General features: G+C 41.5%; 6 protein-coding genes across 9 annotated transcripts; 2 read left to right on the plus strand and 4 right to left on the minus strand.

Moving 5' to 3' along the window:
- On the plus strand, window positions 1–925 carry LOC4349606 (RING-H2 finger protein ATL74-like). The gene is made up of 2 exons (XM_015759718.3): window positions 1–120; window positions 208–925. Exon 2 carries the CDS (start codon window positions 214–216, stop codon window positions 718–720), a length of 507 nt encoding a protein of 168 aa, XP_015615204.1. The 5' UTR covers window positions 1–120; window positions 208–213; the 3' UTR covers window positions 721–925.
- A 2,580-nt stretch (window positions 926–3,505) lies between these two features.
- LOC4349607 (chalcone isomerase-like protein 2) lies at window positions 3,506–6,816 on the minus strand. Of its 2 annotated transcripts, none has more exons than XM_015760958.3 (5): window positions 6,637–6,816; window positions 4,686–4,775; window positions 4,430–4,588; window positions 3,918–4,144; window positions 3,506–3,808 (listed from the first exon to the last, which is right to left on the minus strand). In XM_015760958.3, coding segments are annotated over exons 1-5 (639 nt in total). In that variant the 5' UTR covers window positions 6,638–6,816; the 3' UTR covers window positions 3,506–3,646. The 2 variants fall into 2 exon arrangements, with proteins under 2 accessions (XP_015616444.1, XP_066161557.1); XM_066305460.1 differs by lacking the exon at window positions 6,637–6,816 and adding an exon at window positions 5,300–5,603 and having other exon boundaries at window positions 4,686–5,205.
- Window positions 6,817–8,249: 1,433 nt separating this feature from the next.
- LOC4349608 (uncharacterized) lies at window positions 8,250–11,192 on the plus strand. Its single transcript, XM_015760955.3, has 7 exons — window positions 8,250–8,428; window positions 8,536–8,613; window positions 9,401–9,507; window positions 9,937–10,014; window positions 10,410–10,511; window positions 10,686–10,764; window positions 10,863–11,192. The coding sequence occupies exons 1-7, from the start codon at window positions 8,302–8,304 to the stop codon at window positions 10,979–10,981; spliced, it is 690 nt and encodes a 229-aa protein (XP_015616441.1). The 5' UTR covers window positions 8,250–8,301; the 3' UTR covers window positions 10,982–11,192.
- A 231-nt stretch (window positions 11,193–11,423) lies between these two features.
- Window positions 11,424–16,795, minus strand: LOC4349609 (protein TOC75, chloroplastic-like). 3 transcript variants are annotated; one of them, XM_026021365.2, is made up of 8 exons: window positions 15,809–16,795; window positions 15,187–15,408; window positions 14,956–15,063; window positions 14,652–14,846; window positions 14,309–14,557; window positions 13,726–13,980; window positions 13,217–13,559; window positions 11,424–11,723 (listed from the first exon to the last, which is right to left on the minus strand). In XM_026021365.2, exons 1-7 carry the CDS (start codon window positions 16,721–16,723, stop codon window positions 13,308–13,310), a joined length of 2,196 nt encoding a protein of 731 aa, XP_025877150.1. In that variant the 5' UTR covers window positions 16,724–16,795; the 3' UTR covers window positions 11,424–11,723; window positions 13,217–13,307. The 3 variants fall into 3 exon arrangements, with proteins under 3 accessions (XP_025877150.1, XP_015616430.1, XP_066161555.1); XM_015760944.3 differs by having other exon boundaries at window positions 11,424–11,775; XM_066305458.1 differs by having other exon boundaries at window positions 11,424–11,775; window positions 13,206–13,559.
- A 42-nt stretch (window positions 16,796–16,837) lies between these two features.
- LOC9269169 (vacuolar-sorting receptor 1) lies at window positions 16,838–21,686 on the minus strand. The gene is made up of 12 exons (XM_015760943.3): window positions 21,131–21,686; window positions 19,969–20,658; window positions 19,800–19,888; window positions 19,653–19,722; window positions 19,481–19,564; window positions 19,278–19,354; window positions 19,119–19,200; window positions 18,170–18,252; window positions 18,031–18,088; window positions 17,759–17,887; window positions 17,427–17,533; window positions 16,838–17,325 (listed from the first exon to the last, which is right to left on the minus strand). Exons 1-12 carry the CDS (start codon window positions 21,441–21,443, stop codon window positions 17,227–17,229), a joined length of 1,881 nt encoding a protein of 626 aa, XP_015616429.2. The 5' UTR covers window positions 21,444–21,686; the 3' UTR covers window positions 16,838–17,226.
- A 2,256-nt stretch (window positions 21,687–23,942) lies between these two features.
- On the minus strand, window positions 23,943–25,683 carry LOC107277470 (probable WRKY transcription factor 70). The gene is made up of 3 exons (XM_015760947.3): window positions 24,853–25,683; window positions 24,634–24,753; window positions 23,943–24,542 (listed from the first exon to the last, which is right to left on the minus strand). The coding sequence occupies exons 1-3, from the start codon at window positions 25,212–25,214 to the stop codon at window positions 24,017–24,019; spliced, it is 1,008 nt and encodes a 335-aa protein (XP_015616433.1). The 5' UTR covers window positions 25,215–25,683; the 3' UTR covers window positions 23,943–24,016.
- Window positions 25,684–26,834: the final 1,151 nt, after the last annotated feature.

A 26,834-nucleotide genomic window follows, 5' to 3' on the forward strand; every position in this document is an offset into this window, starting at 1 on the left:
AGCTTTCAGAGTCCACTTTTTGAGAGAGCTCAATCCAATGTGTGGTTTGGCTGCAGCGACGAACCAGAATAATCTCACTCTGCTGGTGCACCCAATCACCAAATCCAAAGGAAATTCAATGTACAACAAAATTAAAAAGAACATCTTATAATTTGTCTCCTCCTCCTGCATATGCTTGACTCCTAGCTTAACTAGAGGTACCTGCAGCCAGCCATGCGGCGGCTGGGTGACGTCGTGGAGGCGCCTGCGCTGGTGCTGACGCCGGCCTCCATGCAGCAGGCCGGCGGGAGGGGGAGCTCCGGCGCCTTGGACGCCAGCATGGTCGTCATCCTCGCCGCGCTGCTCTGCGTCGTCATCTGCGCCCTCGGCCTCACCTCCCTCATCCGCTGCGCGCTCCACTGCGCCCGCGGCCTCTCCCCCACCACGGCGACGCCGACGCCGTCGGTGTCGACAGCTGCCACGGCCGGGCTGAAGAAGACGGAGCTGAGGAGGATTCCGGTGGAGGTGTACGGCGCCAAGCAGGCCGGCGTCCCCGACGGCGAGTGCGCCATCTGCCTGGGCGACTTCGCCGACGGCGACAAGGTGCGCGTGCTCCCGAGGTGCCACCACGGCTTCCACGTCCGCTGCATCGACACGTGGCTCGCCGCGCACACGTCCTGCCCTACTTGCCGGGACTCCATTCTCTCCGTCCATGGAGTCGTCGCCGGCGGCCAAACATAGCTAGTAATATAATTTCTTGAACAGAAGAGGTCTAAAATGTAAATAGAATATAGGTGGTAAAGTACTCCAAAATTGGGATTGCGTAAATGCAAGGGATTGGACACAATGTTTGAAGTGTCTCTGTCACTTGGATTATCCATCTGTTTAGCTGTTTCTATGAGTTTTCTCCTTTAATTTGTGTGCTAGCACATGATATTTCCCCCAAGATTCGCTGTTCGTTTGTTCTGGGCATAATTTTGTCACCACTCAACAACAAAACGAAAGGAGAGAAAGCACTGAATTGGTATTTTCTTTTGGAAGAATTGCATTGGTATTTTGGATGCATGTTCAGCCAAACTTTTCCCCCAAGTGACAAGTCCTTTTCTCAAATTGGTGTTGTCCAGCATCTAATCACCTCCCATGCCAGAGACCTTCTTCCTTTCCCCTTTTCTTCACGTTGCCAACTAGTACTAGTAGCTAAGAATAAGATGGCTCCATGCCAACGTTCTGCGCTCGAGTTATGGCACAAGCATTGGAGTAAAAACTCAGAAAATGTTCAATTGTTCTGTTCAAATAATGCTTCAAAAAAATAACGTAGGATTTTGGGGAGAGGGTGCCTGGGGTGGCACATAGTAATACGTCTTCGGTGATGCTAAATCTTATGTTTGGATTCCTCTAAAATTCTCTACGGATATATTAAGTCATTCCATATAGGTTTCTAATTGATTATCTTTTCTTCTTGTTAGAGTTTGTGTGAATATGTATATAAAGTCGGTTTCAGTTTAGAACTTTAAGTTTAATAGGAGTAGGGTAGAGTTAGAGTCAAACTCTTTCAGCTCTCTTAAATAGAGAGGCAAACTTATTATAATTAACCACATGACAACTTAGCATAGGCGAGAGGGAATGGCTGTCGACGATGTCCGACCGAAGTTTGTTGTACCTCTGATACGCTGTAATTATGCTACATCTAGTACGAGTGTTCATAATCAGTGTCCAGAGATATAGGATTCGGTTGAATTTCGTTAACAAATATTGTATCTCGGTGTTGTCATCACGTTTGGATATTCTATGACGTTTCTTAGTGTTTGGATCTCGATGTGCAGGCCACGGCCAAAACGAATACTACGATGCCTGCACGTCTCAAATTTCCTTCCTTGGAATCTGCCGCATCTCAAATTTCCTTCCGCATCTCAAATTTCCTTCCTTGGAATCTGCCGCCTCCACTGAAGTAGCCGAGGCCCAATAATATGCCCCGCCACATTACTGGAGCTCCCCCACCATGTGACCTATAAAAAATGTTTTGTGTTTTCATACGTGGGCTTTGATAGTGTGCAACCCGGCCCACCGACTGTGGTCACATTGGGTCTACTCCACTACAAACTCAATTGGTACCACAACTTTAGCTCATGGGCCTACACAACCTAAAAGACTAGTCTGATAAGTAACGACCGTCCTCACCTTTTAAATTGTACCCCTCCATTAACAATTACGAATGTGGGACTAAACCCAACAATTTCAATGGATATATATGTGGTAAAAAAATCCATGTGATTTTGATCCTATGAGATTTCTCCCTTAATTTGTTCCTTTATTCGAAGTGGTGTCTATCTTATCTCCATTGCTATCCAAATATAGTACTATATTCTTTGTAAAACAAAATGAAGAACCGACTTGACTGTGGACTAGTATCTACGATTTGTTGGCAACATGCATCCTAACTTCCCCTTAGAAGAATATTTTTTTTAGATCATCCTTAGAAGCATGGGCGGAGCCACCATGATTCCTGCATATTCCCAGGAATACCCAACTTTTTTTTATCAAAAAACAAGTATACTTCAATATATGCACATGTACACATATTAATTAGCCAAGTACTCTTCCTCACTGAGATGCGTATAGATAAAATAGTTGAAAGGTTTAAAAAAGTGAAAAATCTTCCTGATCTTTCCATTATGATTGTTGAAACAAAGTTGCACAATAGACATGAGATTATTTACAAGCTTCTCAAATTGGTTATAGTACTTCCAGTAGCAATAGCTAGTGTTCAAATAATCTTTTCTGCCATGAATTATGTGAAGAATAAATTGAGAAACAGGCTGGGGGATCAATACTTGAATCATTGCTTGGTCACATTTATTGAGCGTGAGATGTTTTTGAAAGTCAAGGACTGTGATATTATAAACCGCTTTCAAGTCATGAAGGAACGTAGAATTAAAGCTACTCTTCCAAACCATGAATGAACCGAAATAGAAAATTAGAGGTACCATGTAATAATTTGTAGTTTTATTTCTTCGATTATCGGTATTGACATACTGTGAACCATTGATTTTTTTTTACTATGAACTTTTTTTTGTTAAACGGGAATACCCAACTTCGAAATGCTGGCTCCGCCACTGCTTAGAAGAAGTTAAAGCAGAACATCTCTAATTTATTTATTTGTTGGAGTAGGTAACTTGTATGGGTTGGTTGATTCCAAAATGAGTACAACACTGAAAGGAGGTTTTAAAGGATGTACAAGACTGAAGACTGCACACCAAACTATGGCAGTACAGTACTATTCATGAATTTGTGTCATGATGTTGCTCTCAAAGATATTCTGGTGTCGTTTTCCAGCTTCATTTTGCAAGCTCAATACACAAGTTGGAAGTTGGAACCACTGGTGGACTTAATTCGAACATGAGCAGTACAGGGACAGATTCCTACCTTCACTTCTATCACTGTCTTAGGCTGCTTGCATCAGATACACAAGTAAATTTGAAACATATACATTTGAGTATGTTTCCTCTGCTTTGGAGCAAGTAAATCATGCATTTGAAGTAGTAGGGAAATCAATACCATTATCAATTGTAGCATGCACATGAGAGCAGCTGGACAAATCAAAGCATGATCGAATTAAAAATGAAAGGGAAACGGGCAACATTACTACAGTAGTTTATTACTCCATGCCTCATGCAGAGAGCAGTGCTGCGAATTGATCTGCCAGGCTCTTCACAGTCGTCGGAGAAACTGCAGATTCTCCACCCAGGTACCACTTCTGAATCATCTCGGCCACATTCTTGTTCTCCACTGTCAGCTTCGCCTCGCCCTTGCCTTCTGTCACAAATGATATCTGCACACATATATGCATGATTCAATTAGGTTTGCAAGAACAAAGATTTGATCACTTGATATCTTAACCAAACCCAGCTGAATATAAGGAGTACTCTACAAGATTATACCTCTGCAATTCCAGGGGTGGTAGGAAAGTGGAAGGTGATGACGGAGTTGGGCTTGAAATACTTGGACTGAAAGAATTCGGTGACCTTCTCCAGAGCCTCTTCTTCATCCTCCTCGTACTTGTCTACTGACACGAGACGGTCACGCACTGAACTCTCCAGCTGCACGCCGTATTGTGATCCTTTGATCTCCTTGATCACCACTATCCTCAACAATTTCTCCACCGGAGCTACCACACGTAAACATCATCAATCAGCATGATTCAAATGAAATAATGAAAAAAAAAAGTTATTGCTGTAATGCATGAGCTGTCGAGCTGAAGCTGAACCTTACTCTGTTTTATTTTATAGGATATAACAATGTTCTATAAACTCTACAGAGAAAATACTACTATTTGTGATTTGTCACTTGAAATGGGAGAATGGCATTGACATACTGTAGAACAGGCAATTCTAAATCAGCTTTTACAGATTCTGAAGTGCAAAATCTGAATGATGGGGGTCATTTTAGTTACCAGAAACTAGGGCCTGAAAGAAGCCATCATCCTGCACAAGCTCCTCGGCCTTCTTGCCCTTCCAACTCTCCAAATGCGCTAGCACATTGTCCTTTTCAAGATACACCCCGATGGCGTTGTATTTGATCTGAAGGAAATGGATCTCAATGTCTGTGATGCCTGCAATTGGTTATTTCAAAGGCGTTTAGAGGCTTGTGTTGTACTGATAATCTGATATTAGTTAACAGCTTAATTCGTTAGTAGATTAATTAATTACCATTAGCAAGCAGTGACAATGGCTTACTGACGGTTATCTCCTGAGGAAATGGGATGCCCTCCACCTCCACGGTGGCTATCTCTGTGCCCACTGCACTTACAACAATCATGCAAAATGCAACTAATTGGGCATTGAAATCTTGTAATTACCAGTACATGTATGGTCATGTTTTGTATATAAGCATATTTCAACAACCTTCACATACTACTTTCAGAATTTCTCTAAATGTACAAGCTAGTGCAAAGTCCGAAGTGGGTATGAAGCTACCACCAGAGTTTCAGATGGAATTAGATACATTCATTCATGAGAAAGTCTTTTTGAGTTCTTGATATCCCTTTTTTTTAGAACCATGAGAATGTCTTTTCTTGATATCCCTCAAGACGGACGAAAGACAGAAGGCCTGTTTGGTTGGTGACCTGAGCACCACGCCTGAAGAATTTGCACTCCAACAAACTCATGGGTTCCACCTGACGAGTTGCTTGTTTGGTTTGCTGCTGCTGCCTGATCGAGTAGATGATTACTGCTAACTCAAGTATTAGACGGGAAGAACAAAAATCTCGACAAAACGGCTTGGCGTCTCGGGAAAAATCTCACAAAATCCATATGCTACATACCTAACTTTCCAAAAATATCCCCAAAGTCGCAATAACGATCAGCAAAATCAGCAGCATCAGCTGAATTGAAGCTTCGCTCTAAGCTGGATCCGGCAAAGGGGATCACGCGAAGCTTCGTACAAACTCGACCAACGCGGGGACTTCGCTCAACGACGACCACGGCAGTGGCTTCGCTTGCCGGCGGTGGCGATTGAGGTAGGTGTGGGCTTCACGCAGTGGCGTCAGATCAGGGGCAGCCTCGTGCGATGGCGGCACGCGGTGATGACTTCGTACAGTTGAGATTTCGATGGTAAAGCACGCATTTGTTTACGCCTGGAGCCTCGGGCGACAGAAATCGGCCGCGCTAATTGCACGCCTCTATGGCTGGAGTATGCGTCAGGCCAGGCCAGTGGAGAACAGTCTTGGGTAGCAACCAATCAAGATCGACACAAATCTTTTAAGCCTAATTACTCCATGATTTAATAATATGGTGTTACAGTAAATATTTTCTAATGATGAATTAGTTAGGTTTAATAAATTCGTCTCGCAATTTACAGGCGAAATCTGTAATTTGTTTTGTTATTAGACTACGTTTAATACTTCAAATGTATGTCCGTATATTCGATGTAACACGGTAAAACTTTTCACCCCTGGATCTAAACACAGCCTAAAACTTTAGTCCCTATCACATTAGATGTTTAGATGCTATTTTAGAGTATTAAACATAGACTAATTACAAAACTAATTGCATAAATAAGACCTAATTCATGAGACGAATTTTTAGGCCTAATTAATCCATGATTATAGTCTATGTGATGCTAGCATTAAATATGTGCTAATTATAGATTAATTAGGCTTAAAAAATTTATCTCGTGAATTAGCTCTCATTTATGCAATTAGTTTTCTAATTAGTCTATATTTAATACTCGAAATTAGCGTCTAAACATCCGATGTGACAAGGACTATATTTGACACTAACTAGAAGTATTAAATATAAATTAATAATAAAACAAATTACATAAATGAGAGTTAATTTGCGATACAAATTTTATAAGCCTAATTAATCCATAATTAGCATATTTTTACGGTAGCTTCACATAGGCTAATCATGAATTAATTAGGCTCAATAGATTTATCTCGCGAATTAGTCTAAGATTATAGAATAGGTTTTGTCATTAGTCTACGTTTAATACTTCTAATTAATATCAAACATTCTATGTGATTTAGTCCCTGGATTCAAACAGGACATAAGTCCAGGCATGCTTCTCTCAGGTAGCAACCAAATTAAACATGCTCGGAGTAATACTACTACTAGCAAGGATCCATCAGAAGGAAGCAAGAAAGAGAGATTAACTTACTTCTTAGCAATGGAACCAGAAGGAGGTTGGAACTGAAACTGCTTTTGCTCCTTGCGATGAATAGAGAGCGCTAATTGTTGACGAGAGAAATAGAGAGGAGCTGAAGATCGAAAGAGCGTGAGTAGGGAAATGTTTTTATTCGCCAAGGACAACATATGAGGGTTGATGCAGGCAGGGGTTAGGTAGGAGATGAAGACAGGACAGAAGAAAAGAGGCGTGGCACATCTCAGACTTTCAGATACACCTACCACTCCGAAAGTTCCAAGCTCCCCACGAACTTAAGGAAAAAAAAACAAGAAGAGCAGCTAAATTGCTAATAGAAGGGGTAGGTACCATGTTCTAGATCGTGGCCAAAACATATACAGGTTCACACCGAACGATGCATTTAGCTTCAGATGTTTAGCTTGATGTCATTTTAAATCATATCTTTTTTTAAGTTGTTAAATATGTACATTAATTTAGTTTTTTTTATCAAACTTTAGTACTCCCTCCGTTCCAAAATATAGGTATTTTTAGACTTTGACACGGTCAACGAGATATTATTTTTGACCAATAATATCTATAAAAGTAAAATATTTTAAATAAAAAGAGTTATACATTATTGATAGTTTGTTTAATGATAAATCTAATAACATTAATTTTATATGAATGATCTTTTTTATCTTTTCTATTAATAGTCAAAGTTGAAAATGTCTGACTTGTCACTATGCTAAAAATGCTTATATTTTGGGATGCAGGGAGTAAATACGTAATAAATCATGTCAAAACTTGGCAATATTGCCAAATTGACAAAATTTGATAAGGTTTATTTTGGCTACAATCTAAGGCATAGCGGCACGACACCTCCCTCCACTGCGCAGTGCCTCATCCCTCGCCCTCGAGCCACACGCATACAAGCTTAGCTCCCGAGGAGGCCTCACCGACCAAGCAAGCAGCGGGGTGCACATCCACCGGCGCACGGGTGCTCGCTAGCTCACGCCGCGTTCGTCGACCGCGCCTGCACCGTCTCCTCCCTCCCACCGTACATCCCCACGGCGGGTCAGTTCCTCGTCTCCGGTCCCTGACTAGCGCTCGCGGAGGTCCAGGGCGGCCGCGTTCGCCTCCCTCAGCTGCCTCTTCTCCGCCCCTCTCTCGCCGTGCGGATCCGCGGCGGTGGCCCCAAACCAAGTGCTTAACTAGCGCTCTCCTCGCCACCACCTCCCCGCGGACGGTGGAGTTGACCGTGGCTGTGTGCACGCTAGCCTCGCATGGCTTGCGTTAGGAGGCTAGGCATTGAGGTCGACATTGTCGGTGCCAGGAGCTCCGCCGCGAGCTGGTCATGGCTCATCAAGCAGTGAGAGAAGCAATTTGGTCTCATCAAACCGCATTCTAGCGAAAATGGAGAAAATAGCTAAGTGGCTGTGATCACACACTCTATATTGGCATTTTAGCGAAACCTTTTTTTTTTAACGTGGCGAAATGTCCATTTTCTCAAAAGGCTGGGGACGGAGCACATATTTGATGGGCCGCCTGATCATTTAAGCCTAAACTGATGCTGGGCCGATGGGCTTCATGTACTGATGAACCAACCTGGGTGGAATCACCTCTTCCTTGGAATTCCCCTCTTCCTTATCGTCTTCATCGCATCACTTGAGCTGCCAGGTGCCAGCGTCACTCAGCTGAGCTATGGCTTCTCTCCGCCTCCGCCACCTCTCTCCCTCCGGCGCCACTGCACCACCCTCCTCCTTCGCCCAACTCCGCCGCCCTTCCTCCTGCCTCGCCGGACCACGACCTCTCCGCTCTCGTCTCACCCGTACGCTACGCCCGTATCCTTCCCTTCATCCCATTGTCCCAATCCCGACTTCTTCTTTTCTCAGCTGACTGCTTGAGTACTACTGCTTGTTCCTTTCTTTCTTGCAGGGGTGTATGCGCTGTCCAGCAACGACATCAGGGTGGGCTCCAACCTCGAGGTCGACGGAGCTCCCTGGAAGGTTATTGGTTCGTAATCGTATCCACTCACAATCTCATCTTCTTTCTTCCTTTCTGCTAGTACTAAAAACATACCTGATTCCTGGTTGGAGTCTCCCAGTGGATACAGTAGCTTTGTTGAACATACCTCATGTAGCCACAAATTTCATTATTTCAAGGCACATTATTATCTGCATTGCATATATAGGACCAGATGGGGGGACGAAAGCTGCTACCTTGATTTCTTTATCACATTTTAGGAAGAATAACAACTCCCTTTTATACAACTGCAATCCATGTTGTTCATAAGCAATGTGACACTCTAGTGCTATAAAAACCAATTATTTTCTTGCTTGTTACATCCACTGTTTCAGAAGAATTACCTCCTTTCATACCTTTCAGTGTGTACTTGAGCAAATTTGCTTCTGTTGGTTCGATTTTTCAAACTTCACATATAGCTTAGCTTGCCACAATATGTGAATGTTATTTGCTTTCCCAAGTATTCCCCGCTTTTCAGATCACTCACTGCTATGTTTCTTTCAGTTACTAGAATGGAATGGTAAAGCATACTCTAGTACCTATAAAATGAGCTTTAAGAGTTTCATTTGTTACGTTTGATCTAAATAAAATTATGTGTTTTTCAAAAAAATTCCAGACAAATCTATATCTGTGAAAAAACAAATGTTGAAATGTCATAGAGTATTCTGACAGATGTATATAATTTCTTGCCATCTATTGCTCATCTATTCCATTTTACTTTAGATGCTCGATATAAGAAATATAGCATATAAAACTTTCTGTCTTCATGCAACAACAGAATTTCTCCATGTCAAGCCTGGAAAAGGTGCTGCTTTTGTAAGGACAAAAATGCGTAATTATATCACTGGCAACACAGTTGACAAAACCTTTCGAGCTGGAAGTACGGTAATCCAAGCAGAAACTCACCTTTCTAAACCTGTAGAAATTACTCTCTCCGTTTCAGGTTATAAGACGTTTTGACTTTGGTCAAAGTTAGATTGCTTTAAGTTTTACCAAGTTTGTAGAAAAAAGTAGTAACATTTTCAACCCAAGACAAATTTATTATGAAAATATATTCAATTATTGATTTGATGAAACTAATTTAGTATTATCAATATTACTATATTTGTCTATAAATTTAGTCAAATTTAAAGCAGTTTGATTTTGACCAAAGTCAAAATGTCTTATAACCTAGAACGGAGGGAGTACCATTCTGTGACTGTATCAGATCATGCTTTAGCTTATGTAATCAGAAGCAACTGATATGATACTCATCAACTCTCCTTCAATGTGTTCTAACAAAGAAGAGCACTTATTTTGTCACTTTTGTTTTAGATCCCAGAGGCATCCATTTCAAAGGAAACTAAGCAATTTACCTACAAGGATGGAGCCCAGTTTGTGTTCATGGATCTGGTACATGTTTCAGTTTTTCATTCAAACATATCATGAAAAGAGTAGTCGCTAGCTGTCTGTATGCTTCAGTAATCAGTATGCAATGGAACACCCATGTTTGAAATTTAAGCACGTGCTAACCATATGGAATATGGTACTATAGAAACATATGAATTGAACTCGCTGATTTCTACAATGTAGAAACTACTGGTAGAAGTATCGTTTAAAGTTTTATGGACAGTCGGAAGTTTTACAGACAGACAGTCAAGTTTTAGAAACATATGAATTAAACTTGCCGATTCCTTTTGTTTTCAGCAAACTGCTGCCAAAAAAGAAGGCAAAGAGAATGAATGGTTCTTTTATGGTGTGTTCCCCAAGTGCATAATGTTACTTATCTTTATAATTTTCCTTTCCAGACTACCTTTGAAGAAAGTCGCTTAAATGAGTCAGATGTTGGCGACAGGCAGAAATGGTTGAAAGAAGGAATGGACTGCAATTTGTTATACTGGAATGGACGGGTATTTCCTGTTTTGTTTTTACATAATCTGCTGTCCAAATCCAATCAATTAATTGGCTGTTGTCAGTTCATATGTTCCTATTTTGTTTCAAACTCTTGATAATGTGCTGTTTGATTAGTTATGTATTCTTGCACAGAATAGGATATTGGTCACTGACATTAATATGTCCTGCAGATCATTGATTTTGATCTCCCCATCACCGTTAGGCTGACTGTAACTGATACTGACCCAGGGCAAGGTGACAGTGCACAAGGTATAACTGCATGTGAATATCACAATTAGAAAAAAAAATGTTTTCTTATTAAAGCTGACACGATCAGAATAATAATCTTTTAACTGTATATTTTGTAGGAGGAACAAAACCAGCAACCGTGGAAACAGGAGCTGTTGTCACAGTGCCCTCGTTTGTGAACGTAGGCGATGATATCCTGATTGATTCAAGAACTGGCCAGTATATGAACAGAGCATAGAAGAGATGAGAGACTAGACATCAACAGAGCATTAGTTTTTGTCTCCGCATTTTTGGCCCATTCCCTCACCTCACCCAGGCTTGACTGTATTGTTTACAGCATTTGAACCCTCGACAGGATCAAAATGCTTTCTCAAATTTTTGTACTGCATATGTGCGTACATATTTCACCAGAGCAGATGATTAATGAGACAAACACATTGTAAGATCCATCATCCATCTCATGGCATTTTCACATGTCTGCACACTCAAGCCGGGGTTCCGTTCTGAATAACATCAAAAGGAAGCTAGAGTTTAGCTACCGATGTACACCCCGAAAATGGCATACGACTTGGCGACAGTTGAACAAGCGAATCTGCAGATGGTTAGTGATGAAACAGAATGAGAAACTGTTACCAAGAAAATTCTCTCTATCTCAATGCACACATTTCTGAACCTTAAGATTTTCCGTGTCCTCTAATCCTTTTTTTTAAGATAATGGAAATAGGTTACATCTCCGGTCTCTGCCCGTAGGCATACAGCCAAAAAAGTCCAGAAGTGAATAGAAAAGAGCTTAAAAAAGGCGAGATGGGACAAACCCCCAACTTTTGCAGATAATATGAATTACTAAAATAATATTTTTTAAAATCACGTAGATTCTATCACAAAATTCTGTAGGTACTACGCCATCCAAACTGGAGTAAAAGTTCCTTGGCTACCAATTCCAAGCGTGTAGCAGCATTGCGCATAGTATCCTGTTGTTCCTGTGAAAGCATCATACACAGAGTGAAGCCAATTGGAACACATGAAGATAACCTGCATGATGTTAAGCATTTTTTTATGGTTAAAAACCATATCATTACAACAACGCCAAATTGACCAACATAGAACACTAGCTCCAAATAAAATCATTTTTCTGTGGGTCTAGGCACTCCCCTTAGCCAGTTACAAAAAAAAATATCTTTTGCATTGTGGGGAGGGGGATATTGAAGGCAAAAAAAGACATATCGCCAAGCAAAACGTGCAACATGACAGTCAAAGAAAAGATGTTGGATGGTCTCTTGTGTATTACAAAAACAACATTGCTTGTTACCCCTCCATTTTCTCTTTATGAGGTTATCTTTCGTCAAGATTACTTTTTTGTGAAGAAACCACATAAATACTTTGATTTTTAGTGGTACCTTTACCTCCCATAAGATCCTCTTGTGGATTCTTACATTGGAATTGATGATCGCATTATACATGGATTTGACCGAAAATTGGCCATTTTTATGTAGCGACCAAATAAAGCAATTCTTTTCATTTGACATGGTTATGTTAGCTAGTCGAGAAATCAAATCATTCCACTCAATTAACTTTGGTCCTACAATTGATCGACGGAATGAAACATTTAACGGTGTTATGCTCATAACCTCTGCCAAAGTAGAATGTCTCTTTCGAACCACATTGTACAGAGAAGGATATTGATATTTGAGAGGTTGCAAGCCCAACCATGTGTCTTCCCAAAATCTTATTTCCATCCCATTACCAGGTTTAAAAGATCCATACTGAAAAAAATATGATCTTTTACTTTCATTAGGCCAGCCCAAAATTAGAATGTTCCTTGTTGTGTCCTCTAATCCTATATTACTATAAAGTTATTCCCACTAACTCCTTAAGCTTAACATGCAAAGATGCCACATCACCATCCACTAATTAACAAGATGCCACATCATCATCCACTAACAATCATCACATTTAAACATCATGCAAATATGTTATATCTTTATAATTTTTATAATTTAAGAGCTTTTCAAATACAAACATGTTAAATTATCATCCAACATAATTCACATAATGTTTCAATGTATATCTTTATTATGTTTTATGATATTCTATATACTTATATAGTTCATCCTCACTTAGTTAGATTGAATGATTAATCTATGGTCCAAATTATCTTTGTCCTTTTTTCCTCTAATTAATTCATATCACATCAATTGCTTTTAGCCTTTAGATGATTAATCTATGGTCCAAGTTATCTCCCTACTTTTCTTCCTCCATAAAGTCGTGCCACCTTACTTTTTACGTTTGAATCACCATTCTACATACTATTTAAATTATTATAAACCACATTAATTTACTTAATCTGATGTTATCTAGCTATATTACATATTTTTTTTATTGTTATTATACTAAATTCCCGCAGCAATGTGCGGGGTTTCACCTAGTATAAGTGACTGTATCATACAAAGAAGAATGCTCACTCTGGGACTACCTTGTGTGATATTGGCATTGTAGTATGAATCCTGAAGAGAAATCTTATGACCTTTCCGGTGACTGGAGCTAGCTGGAACACATCACCTAGACTAGAATCTCTCACCAAATCTCAAGAAGAAGGCCCCTGTGCCAGCATTGTGATCAACAGCATACTCTGCCCTTACCGCACCAAGCTTGACACCGACGCCATAGGATGAGCCATGGCCAACACGTCTGAAAAACTCAGTAGGGTTCCCTTCCACATCCTTGGAGCTCCCAAGATCAGTGCCATGCTCAGCAAATGCATACACCTGCGTGTGTCTGTTCTTCACGGTGATAGGCACGCTCAGCTCAGTGGCAACCTTCATAGGTCACAACAATTCAGAAAACAAAGCAGTATTTTTTTTTTTTTGGAAATCTGAGTCTCTAAGCATGTAACATCATAAACGGTGAAAATTGTTCAACTGAAATTCTGAATTCAGCAATTCATGAGACTCAAAATTCACTGATGGACTAGCTAATACTCACCTCAAGAAGATTTCTGGAAGCACCCAATTCACCCATACCGTAGCCCCTTACTGAATGAGGTCCTCCAAGTGCAAATGCATCATAGCTTGGCAAATCTCCTACACACCCAGCATAACGGCCATGAAGAGCCAAAACAGCTGGTGGTGGCTTGCGAGAGCCTTTCTCTTGCTTGTTCAAATTTATGAATTTCGTCACTGTAAGCTGATGACGGTTGAAGAACGGGTTCTTGCTTCCAATGCCGAGACCTTGGTCCATCTGTAGCCGACAAGAAAACTTTGTTCAGAGAGTTTACTTTAGCATGGAGAATTTTGTATAAAAACATGCTACTTTTGAACAAAACTTATTAGCCCAAATATCATCAATATGTTTGCAAAAATGTTTTTTTTCCCAATAACGCACAAATTACTTGTTCACTATTCCTTTGAAACTCTTGAACAAATGTACCGAAACATTTCCTAAAATTTTCCAAAATATCGATCAGTCTCATTGGTCTTTTCAGGTGACAACTTTTTGCTACAGAGCTACCTGGCAATGAGTAAAGGTTGAGTTTGTGTTCCTAGAACCAGGGTACAAATAAGCATACCTGGAATATACATCTGTCACCGATTGTTGCACCATTGACGAACTCTGTATTGTCTCGAGTTATATTAGCTTGTAGAAACGCCATTCGGTCTACGCCAGTCCCACTTAAGGTTGTGGGAGGTCCAATCATGCTCAAGGCGCCACTAGGCAATTGTCGAGAACCATGTGTACATATATTGTTATTCTCATCGCGTGTTGTAATCTCTTCCACTATGAGGCCATACGTGAATTTGCTCTGCTTTGTGAAGCTCTGAATAAAAGATCCAAAATGCAGTTTCCTATATGTTGTTAATAACTGTCCATGATAGTTAAAAGGAGTGGAAGGTAATATCAATTGTGCAAACCTCTGTTATATTGGCTTTAAATCCAATTCTATCAACCCAGATAGGTGGAGCTTCATACATATTGGGACCAGCAACGAATATAGGACTCAATTTCCTGGAGTTGAAACAGCTAATTTTGAAGGTGCGGTTCCTACTAAGGTTGTCGATACCATCCAGATAAGGATGGGCATACTCCAGCTTGAACGAAAGATCATCCTAATACTCACCAAAATACCATACTATCATGTATGACTGATATAACAGCAGCCAAAAGCAGCATCGAAGCTGATGGGAAAAAGAAAAAAAAAACTAACTACCAACTCACCTCAGGGTTGAGCAAGTTGCTGGATGTAACAGAACCAATGAGAGACCTTTTTAGACCACAGATGTTGCGGTGCTCAAATGACACAGTTCCTCCTGGTTGAATGGACGCCTAAGAGGAAGTTGTGAGGTTATACAAAATGACTTGCAGTGATGAGGGAATGTATATATTCACAATGGTGTCTAGCATGTTAAGTACATATTCGATCTGGAAGAACAAAAGGTTGCACATTACCAGAGTTGGTCTTCCTTGAGAGCCAGGCACAATGCTCCAATCTGTGATCACCTGAGCTGATTTTGGGTCATGTTCCTTGAGCTTAATTGCAACTATTACTCCCCCTTGATTTGTCTCATCAGGGCGAGGCTGTACTTCTATAGTGGAGAACAAACCAAGCGAATCGATATTCTTCAGAGCCTGCTTCCCCGCCCCATTGTTGTAGATATGCCCAGGACGAAGCTGTAAGATATCAACAGCCATTTTATTGCACAACAGTCACATTGGCACAACTGGTACAATTATCAGAGAATCATAATCAAATATACGCAAAGCCAAGAAATTTGTTGCAAAATCAAACAACAAAATCATAGCCATCTGCTATTAAAAATGTTAGTTTTTCTTGTTAGACATGGAGCTTGACAGTGATACTAGCAACATTAACAAAACTTGGATCAAGAGACATTTTATTGCAAAACAGTCACGTTGGCTCAACCAGTATAATTATCGGAGAAATCGGCTAAGAAATTCGTCGCAAAATTAAACAACAAAATCATAGCCATCTGCTATTGAAAATCTGAACATTAATTTAGACATTGAGCTCGACAGTGATAGATACTAGCAAAATTATTTGTACGCAAACCTGTTGAGGAAGCTCCCTGTCAATGAGAGGGATGCTGGTGTTGCCGTCGACGACATTGCCGAGCTTGTCCAGGAACTGGTACTCCACCTTGGTGATGTCCCCCTCCACCACCTCGCACACCACCTCGCCGGCGTCGAGGTTGCCGTGGTAGCTGACCACCTGCGCGCAATGGAACCCCTCGTCGTGGTACCACCTCTCGATGCGCCCCGCCATCCTCTTGAGCAGCCCGGAGCTCACCTTCCTCTGCCTCTTCACCATCCCTTGCAGCTCCCTCTGCAACTTCTCCGGCAGTACGCACGGCTTGGCGCGGCGGACGAGCTGCTGGTACTCGCGCTCCTGCCTCCGGAGGTGTTCCATCCTCTCCCTCGCCGTCATGTCGTCGTCGAGCTCGAGCTCATCGCCGTCCGGCCGCGCCATGGGGCCGCCCACGTTGATGCACTTGAAGTGTTCGACCGCGGGCCACTCGGTCTCGGCGTAGGAGACGGTGAGGCCGAGCGTGCCGTCCGGCTTGGGCTTGGTTTGGAGGGTGACGTGGTCGAACATGCCGGAGGTGGCGAGCGCGTCGAGCTCGTCGCGCAGCTGCGCCCTGGTGTAGACGCCGCCGGGGCGCAGCGCGTCGAAGAGGGGGGCCTCCGCGGCGGCGGCGGCGGCGGCGCGGGTGCGGCAGTTGAGGAAGGTGAGATCCGAGACCTTGTACCTCTTCTTGCCGTCCAGCCTGGAGAGCGGCACCGGCAGCGCGCTAGCCGCGAGGCCGTGCGCGTCCCAGTCCGGCGACGGCTTCCCTCCGTCCGCGCGCGCCGCGCCGGCGGAGAAGAAGCCGGACAGGAAGCCACCGACTCCGGCGGGCCATCCCTGGCCCTGGGCAGTGCTTCTTCCATCATCGGAGGCGGAGTCGAGGGTGAAGCAGCTTGGCATTGCGATTGCGGTTGTTAAGGTTGGCGCCAATGGCGCGAGAGCACCACGACGACGACGACGACGGATGCTTCTGAATAATCGATCGCGCAACCAGTTTATGTTTGGAATGCCAGATTTTTCTTTTTCCGCAAGAACCAAGCAAAACTGATTCACACGAAAATTCTATACAAAATTCATGCTTTCCAAACAGGTCTTTTTGGGTGGGGAATGCCATACTTGTGTTCTTCCTCGAGATCACAAACTTGCCTAATTTTGCAATCTCCATATTTCCCCAGCGCTATATGGGAGCAAAGCAGCCAGGTACGATTTGAAACTATGCGGCCACAGGATAATCCAGAAATTTACAATGGGCTAAATTTGCTAAACATAAGATCCTCAGAGTGATACTACCACACATATCGTCAGGCTGTGTGTTCATTTGCAGCTCATGATCTCCAGTTTTTCACCTCTTCTCATCCCATTTGAGCAACATGGGGGGAAGTTGCATGTTTTCCTCCCTCTTTTCATAGCTCGATATGGTGAGAATGATTGGGAACATCTCCTTGGTTGTCCAGGGGCATGTACTGGGCCATGATGGCGCGGATCTCTGAATCCATGTACCTCTGTACACAGGCACAACCAATGCAAAAGAAAAAGCGAGAATTTAGATGCCAATTCAGAGTTATCAACAGAGTTAACCTGAACAAAGTTACCCATATCATACCCGGATCCTGTATTTGTATACTGCGTATCCTGCAATGCCTGCTACCACTAGGCCAAAGAAGATCACCCACAAGAAGTTCCATCCTACCTCTGTTGCTGCATTTTTGCCTAAATACAGACAAAGACAAATTAGTCTACTCACTTAAGTAAAATTTCTTCTATAATCTATACACTGACATTCTACACTTTCAATGGTTGCAGAATGCTGATCATGATTTATGTGGGTCCGTCAAATAGATCAGACAGACCGCAAAAGTATATGAATGCACAAGTAGTGGACTGTTTGATATGAAGAAAGAGCAACATATGCATGAGGAGCCGGGAGGGACATACTTATGCATGTATCATGCTCCTTCATATAAAGCAAGCCGCCACTGCAACCGCATTCATAGCTTCCCCATGTGTTCTTGCATTTGCATTCCTTGCACTGGCATGCAGTCCTTTCCTTGCATTCATCAATATCTTTCACAAAATATTTCACATCAGTACAAGGGGTCAAGTGCACAACAAGGGTGTATTGCAAGTGATATTTCACTAAAACTACAAGCTTTGCAGGATGGCAAGCACATCCAACAGCTGAACAGGGTTCACAAATCGATTCTTACCTTCGCATTTGTGGACTCCATCACCTTTGAACCCATCCGGACATTTACAACCATCATTCTGTACATTAAAAACAGCATAAATATGTTTTTAAATTATAACTACACATGCAGACAACAAATACCCCAACTGATGGCTTACCGTGCAGGCAGAATATGTCCGGCCATGCCTGGAATCCTTCCAGCACCCTCCATTGTTAATTTCACAACGGCCAGATCCCGAAGCTAAAACAATTAAAGGCACATATTAGCATGTGCTGATCATTGAAGGGAGATCAAATTTATGAATTCATAGTAAATTTCATGCAAAATCATTTTCTTCAGACTGTATGTGGAACAGTGGATAAGCTACCACCATAGGTAGCTATTGCAAAATGTACAACATATTACATTGGGCATTGAACAGGACAAACAGCAGTTCTTCAAGATCAAGTAAAATAAAAAACGTCACTATCATATCTCCTATTTGGTTATTGGCAACATATCCTATGCACACATGCCCTCACGTGTACACACGTGCACACCAATTAAAAAATGTCACCAAAAAATCTAGAAAAAATCATACACATACTTTCAATTGTATTACACCTAGGGTTAAAATCTTAACGTCAAATTCATTATATTTTAGCCGTAACAAAAAAAACAAAAAATCTGACAGTTTTAAGGTTGCAATTTTATCAGAATTTTATCTTTTTTGTTATTCTCTATGTAGAATGAATTTGAAGATGCGACTTTGCACGTAGATGTAATACTATTGAAAGTACATGTATGAATTTTCCTAGAATTTTTTGTGATAATTTTTAGTTGGTGTACACGGTGTGTACACGCGAGGGCCTGTGTGCATAGGATACGCTCCCTTGGTTATTAATATTAACTACAACTACCCTTCACCATGAATAAAACTGAAGGGATTTGTAAAATCAATGGGCCCCAGATATAGTATTGATAACAATTCAAGAAGACGAAAATTGCTTGCCACAAAAATGATACTTTCTTATTAATCTACATAAGTATGCTTTTAAATCTTAACTACACATGCAGACAACAAATATCCCAACTGATAACTTATGCCCTAATGTCTGGTAGCATACCTTCACAGTGAGTGTAGCCATCACCAACAAATTTAACACCTTTTACAACTGGACATTCACAAACTCTTCCACGAAAAGTGTCCTACACGTACACAGCCAAGTATGATATGCATAGCCAGATGGAAAAGTTTCTGAAGAAGATAACACCATAAGAAATACCTTGCATGCAGAGATGTTAGCAGCCTTGTCTTGCCAACAGCCACCATTGTTCTCCAAGCACTCATTTGTTTGTATATCTACAATTCGAAGTAACATGAATGAACAAATACTAAAAGCAAGGCCCAAGCAAGTTAAGCTTGCTGTATAAATTTTTATCATGAATGAGCAAACAGATAGAAACCTATTGAAATTAATGCACCAACCTTCACTCAAGCAAACAGCTGGTTCAGTGGTTTCTCGAAAACCAGCACAAATTGCCTTAAGAACCGCTCCTTTATCAAGTTTCCCTGACAAACAAAGATTTGGATAAGCACACAAGGAACCTCAAAATTGCGTTCTACTTCTTGTAGTTATGATGGATAGCAGAGCACAAACCTCTGTATTGTCTATTGTTGATTACAAGAGTCGGTAAGATGGTAACATCACCACGAGAGCCCTTGCCAATCTACATAAAATGGTGGGTGATGCTAAATTCAGATTACCAGTTGTATGAATAGAAAATTATAGCATGTATGTAGTAACCTGTGCATCCTGTTCAGCTTTCAGCACAGGATTTTCTTTATCAGCATCTGGATCACCAATGCACTTATCTATGGCTTTGTGATCAAGACCTGGACATTTTAAACATACTCAGTACAATTGCTGCACCTCACCACAAAGCATAGAAAGGCATAAGAAAACAGCAACATACCAAGTGACTTGATAACTCCATCAGCGCATTCCTTGGTGTACTTCTTTTCCTTCATTGGGCACCGGATTGCAAAATCTGTCACGTAGTCCCACCACAGCCAAGGTTTTCCATGCTCCTTAGCAACTTTATAAACACAGACTTGACGTAAATTCTGGACTACCACATCTTTCCCATCATACCCTTTGCTGAAATCCTGTTCCGGGTCAGGTGCACAATATCTCCCATGGTTGATACACTGGGACTTGCATTGCTTGCTTAGAATGAAGGAATCTGGGCAATACCAGGTAATGTAATGAGGAGTGAACTGTGTGTATCCCTTCTTCTCAAGTACCTGTGCTGCTCCTTTGAAGCTCTTGACAAACTCAATCTGGCTATCACATTTAGGGCCACATTCATCATTACTGTTAGTCCAAAATTCATACTCAACACGCTCATCAGGGTGAGGCAGGGACTCCCTCCAATCCAAATTCACATTAACCATGTCACCATTATCAATTGCTTTCTTGAGTTTGTCCCCAAAGCTCTTGGTTATCAGCGCAGAAGGAATGGTGATATTCTCTAAATAGTCTGTATTTCCACTCTCTTCAGGAGTGTCCATTGTAATCAGGGGTTCCGTCTTGTCATCAGCAACAAGGATGGCTGCTGCTCCAGCGTTTTGTGCATTCCATGCCTTCTTTGTGAAAAAGCAATCTGTATACAACAGAGACCATGTCACATAACAAACTGTATATTTAGGTAATCAAGTAAGAATGAGACATTAGAGAGAAGACAAATAGAAGTGTTACATAATACTAACAGGGTTGAAAGAAAAATCAATGCAACAAAACAGGAAGGTGAAACAGCAAGACAGTGACCCAGAAAGCAGAAACTACAAACCGCAGGACGGCCTGACAGTAATGTTTCAGACTAGGTTCCTCAACATCATAGATTTGGTCGTTTTACCAAACTGGGTCAAGGATCATTCAACTTAATCATTTCATCACAACGCAAGATCTAATTTTGAACGCACCTAACTAAATACCAAAATATTAATCAACGAATAATTATCCCCCACTTGTGGTCAATGCTTCAACGGCCTCAACCTCAACAAATCTATTCTAGGCATACTGCGTACACGCTCACATACTCCCACATGATTGGCGTTAAGTAGTTTGGTGTTGACCTCCCCTGTCGACGAGGAGGAAGGTGGGGAGTGACCCGGGTTTGGCCTTGTAGGAGATGTCGAAATCGTCGAAGCTCTTGCAGGCCTTCTTGTTGGCCTTGGGGTAGGCGACGACGCCGACCATGGTGCCGCCGTACTGGGGCACGCCGAAGTTGCCAATGGCGCACTCGTAGGTGCCCTTCATGTCGCTGGGCGACGTCACCTTGAGGCTGTTCTTCTCCACCACGAACCTCCCATGGCAGCTACCGCACAGCAGCGCGGCCCACACCAGTAGTGCTAACCACAGCATCGAGTTGGGGGATCGGAGCGCCATGCTCCAATCCACGCCTAGACCTTTGCAATTCGTGGAACCCAGCTGCGGATTGGATCGGATTGGTGGGGGGTAGGATCGATCTTGGGGTTGAAAGGGCGTGCCGAAAGCGGCGGAGTGGAGAGGAAAGATTGGATTTTGACGGCGGGGGGAGGCAGTTGGAGTGAGGAAGAGATTCGTGGATGGATTTGGAGTCGGTGGTGAGATTTTGGGAGGGGACGGGATTTCCGCGAGTTCTTGTGTAACGAAGCAGGCAAAGCAAGCAGATTCAGTTAAGCAGCATGAGCAACGTGTCCATGGCTCCATTTTTTTTTCTTTTTTCCTTTTTTGAGCGTTCTTCTCTTTTCTGGAAGTTTTGAGCAGCTCTATTTTGTTGAAAATCATTATCTTCACACACGAAAGTTCTATATAGAGCCTCTTCTTCACAATAGAGGACATTTTTAAGAATCTAGTTAGAGTTTACTAATTTCTAAAATGTAATTGAAAATCCATATATTCTAAAAAATAGCCTTTAAATTAGGGGCAAGTTTGGTTTGAGGCCAAAACGGACCTTACCAATATTTGGCCAAAGGTACAATTTAGCATGGCCAATATTTGACAAGGCCAAATTGTGTTTGGTTAAGGGCCAAAACTAACCTTGCCAATTTTTGGCTAAACCAGGTTTGGTTTGGTGCCAACTTTTGTGTGCAGCGTGGAATACATATGGTCGATGTGCCACCGCCAAAGCCTGCGTAGGAGTTCAAATTTCAAGCCCGCACTTCGGCTCCCATCAATGACGTTACCGATTCTTTCTCTTCAGGCCGGCCGATATTTGGATCCAAACCAAATTTGTGTTCCTACTGTTTATGTGTCCCATAAATTGGTAAGCCAAATATAGGCCATGAACCAAACTGGCCCTAGACCTTTACTTCTCATGACAGATGATTTATACTGACCCAATAAACTAGAAAAACAAATCTCCAATCTCTGAGTCATGCAAGTAGTGCCATGATGATAAAAACTGACTGAGGTACAAGGTGAAATATGTTTGACGCTACTAGCCCCATCGGATGGCCTAATAAGTCAAAAAAAAAGGCAAATTTTGAATTTTCAAGTTTAATTTTAAAATTGATTTTGGCATATTTTCAACGTAGTTTCTTTTTTCAACATTGGCTTTTAAGTCACAAAGAATATATTGATAAAAGTTTTACTCATAAATTCATTTTTATTTTCTAATAAGCCGTTTTGGCTTATTAGGAAATAAGCCAAACGATGGGGACCTATTGCAGTCATTACAATAAAAAAATAAAACATGACATGTGAATTTATCGCTCACCCATTACTATAGAAGTTGATCTCATTTATCCAGTTTGAGGCTCAGTCCATTTTATCCTGAATGGATGATATATTATCTGATTTTGTGATAATATTCGAGAGTGCAAAAGAACGAGTTAATTATTAAAAAGATGTGTTAAAAAATATCACAAACTTATATATATAATTTTTGTTATAAAAATCATTCAATCTGAAAACGGTCTCATCGATTGTCCATATTCCCTAATAAACCATTAAAAATTAATTTATAGGTAAAACTTTTATATATTTATTCGTAGCGACTTAAAAGCCAATGCTAAAAAGAAATTATGTTGAAAATATTTTAAAATTAACTTTAAAATCATGTTCAATTTTTTTTTTTTGCTTTTGCTTTGGCTTATTAGGCCAATCGATGGGGGCTGAAAGTGTTTATGATAATTCGTAATATGTAAGAGGGAAGAAGGCCATCCCACTTTTACACCATCCGAGGATCGTATGGTCGTATGACAGCTTTTCATCGAAAAATTTTTGATAAGGTGCATATGTTTACTTATATTGAGAGAGAGATTAAGGGACTGCTAGGACGCTTTAAAACTGACTAACCTTCCCGATCGCTTCAGTCATTGATCACCTAAGACATGCCAGATGACAACACAAGAACACACGATATTTGTTAACGAGGTTCAGCCGAAGCCTACATCCCCGGGGCTCTGATTATGGGCGCTCTTCCCCAACCAATATAGCTTCTAACCGCTACGAGTCCATGGCCACGCCACCGTCATCTTCCTGCGTGTCTACGCTACATTGTAGTCGCCATGGTTACATTGTGGTGCCCTCTCTTTATTTAAGAGAGATGCCGGATTACAGAGTCCGACTCTGACTCTACCCCCTAACACCTATTACAACTCCAAGTCCAACCGTAACTAAATAGGACTGGCATATTCGACATCTATTCTAACAGAAACAAATCACTTCTTTCCAACAATCCAACCTTAAGCCAGCGACCAACAGTACAAGAGGACATTTTGGCTAGAGAATGGACTATGCTAAAATGAGTTTTTTTTTTTACTTTTCCAACGACAATGTTACTTTTTGTTTTTTCCTGTGATGGTTCAGTAGAAGAAGTACAAGTACAAGTGTGCAACAAAATCTAATTTGTCCTGATATGTATGTCCAGGAATAACTCTACGAACTAAGCTAGCTCTCAAATGTTTAAAGGTTCACTACTCATCAAAGAGCAGTTTGTATCTTCTGAAAATTGTGTTACTCAGCCTTAATTGTAGCTAGTAGCAGTTCATGAGGCTCTCATAGATGAGGAGAAGGTTTGGATCGTAGAAATAAGGATCATCTAGATCTGCTCCTAGCCCTAATGCTTCCTCCATCACCGTCGTCTCCAACATCTGATGATGGTCGAATTCATCAGCGTAGTGAGATATGACAGATGAATTGGAAGAAGAAGGAGGCACCTCTTGGCACACATGTAATCCTGGCGTTTCATCGAAATTGTTAGAAATGGTTGCTAGATCAGCAGGAGGAGGAGGAGGCAGCCAAGCAGCTTGTTCTTCTTGCTTGATCATCTTGGTGAAGATGGTATCATCATCATCTGAATCATGGTGACCATTTGGATTGGCTGTCAAGTTGTGCAATGCTGCGGGATTATTGATGTTGTTAATAAGCCTAGTGGTGGTGCAGGTGTGTTCGTTGCTGTATGTCACTTGGAACATGGGTGGGTCGTTCTTATCCTTTTGTTGGATTTGCTTGGTGGCCTGGCAACCTCTATCATCTCTATACGTACACCTGAAGTAGCTCCTGTAATGGATATTTTTCATGTAATTAACAAACTGAAATGATTTGGACATAATTCATCATCAGAATTAATTAATTCATTATCAAAACGAACCTTGTGAAGTGAGTGCCCTGGATCTTCTTCTCTCCATATTTTCTCCACTGAAAGCCATCCTCATGAGGCACGGGCGTGAATTGAGACCATGACGACGACTTGTACTCCTCACCATTAATCCTACCAGCGTAGTAACAACAAAATATATAATTAGGCAGATGTAGAGACAAACAATCAGCTGATTTTGCAATGAACTTGATCACTATATATTATATATACCTTCTTCTTTTGGCGGCCGATGATGATCTTCTTGGCTTTCCAACGACATGGTTGTCAGCTGCAACATCTGCTGCAGGGGAACTACTGTTCGCTGGAGTCGCCGCCTCTGCTTTGATCAAGCTCATCACCGGAACGGCAGCAGCAGCAGCAGAAGAAGAAGCATGTGGTTGGTTCATGACGGAGAGGGCGACGTTGAGGGCTCGCAGGGCGTGGTTGAGGAGGCCGTGCGCTAGCTGCTGCGGCTGCTGGTGTACGAGGAGGAGAGGCTGCTGCGTCTTGATCAGCTCGTACACCTGCGCCACCTCCCTCACTGCCACCGCTTCTTGCTCATAACTCAAACAAGCTGATTCAGTAACTGCCATGTACTAGCTAGCTAACTATATGCAATTGTGTGTAGCTAGTTAATCCAATTCTTCGTTGATTGGATCAGCTAGCTAGCCTGCAAACTTAATTGTGGTGTGTGATCCTTTATATATGGATGGCCTGAGACCGGCCTTTCGTAGTTTTGATCAGTAGGTGAGCTCTCCCACGTTCGATCGGAGTACTATGCTGTGGGCTAGCTCGATCTCTCTCTCGGAAAGAAGAAGAAGAAGAAGAGAAGATGCTTGGAATTGATCAGCTGTTAGCTGTGAAACTGAAAATACTTACCACACAACAGCAGAACAGCTAGCTAGGTTTGCTTGGATGAGAAGACGTTGCTTTCGTCGTCAACGTTGACGAGACCGACGACGTACCTGATGTACGATCGATGGATGCTATCTGCTACCAGCACAAGCACTCGTGTAACACATGTATGTGTGCTATCTCAGTATTAGTCTCTCCACTTGGCCTGCCTCACCAATCCATGGCTTGCGTGCATCATATCTCATTTCATATTGCATCATCTGAATTTCTGATGAACAATAAATAAAAGCTTAATTTCCCTCTACTTCTTCCAACTTGATGGTTGGAATAAGTAGTTATTGACCAACAGGTTCACCCTGCACGCATGCAGAGAGAATTGGTGACCCTGCAACTGCAAATTAATCTGCATGTTCAGAGGTTCCATCTGGACTCGATTCGATCGGACAGAGTCAGAATATATGTTGCTGCAGATGGAGAACGGAAGTACGCACGCGTCCATGCAATCAGCCAAATTACGGTTCAGAATTAACTTCTGAATTTCAAACCCCAGCGCAGGAAAACGCGTCCATAAATTTATATATATATATATACATGTGAAATTGTGAAAACAAGCAACGGGATTCATCGCAATGTCGTAATTAAAACTCATAGAACGATCTGCGGGTTAACTGAGGTCATCATCTTTCCTCAACGCGCATCTGCAATTATATAAATCAGAAAAGACACTAGCTATAGCTCCCATCGACTGCGCATGCGTGTGTTGCAATTAGCATACAGATAAACACTGAGATCATCAAATAGATAATGTCTTGTATCGATCTTTGCCATCGATCGGAACATTCCAATGAAGCTAACTAAGATGATTAAGTTACTAACTGCCTAAGATTAGTACGCTCGCGTAAGATCCAACTGATTGAGGGCTGCAACTTGCAATACTAGTATATTAGCGACTACTTAAATAACTTGCCCATATAGCAGTATATATATGCACGATTGAAAGCAGCTTTCTGTGTCACGTTTTACATATATATCCATATAAAGTACTCCTATATATCTATGCATGATTGATGAGCAAGCAACAATATATAATTTTTGAAACCAAATTAAAGGAACTTACGTGAGAATTAAAGTAATGTACATGAGAATTTTTGAAACCAAATTAAAGGAACGCACATGAGAATTAAACCAAATTAAATATTTTTGAAACCAAATTAAAGAAATGCACTTCTTAGTTTCTTGTTATTTTCGATAAGGTTAAGGTTAAACTTTTAGAATTTTCACTATCGGAAAATATTTAGTTTGAAGAAGTTAGAAAAACATATATAGATTAGTCTTAAAAAATACTACATTAAAACTAA

The sequence above is a fragment of the Oryza sativa genome, chromosome 11 (genome assembly GCF_034140825.1).
Source record: "Oryza sativa Japonica Group chromosome 11, ASM3414082v1".
Taxonomy (NCBI): Eukaryota; Viridiplantae; Streptophyta; class Magnoliopsida; order Poales; family Poaceae; genus Oryza; species Oryza sativa.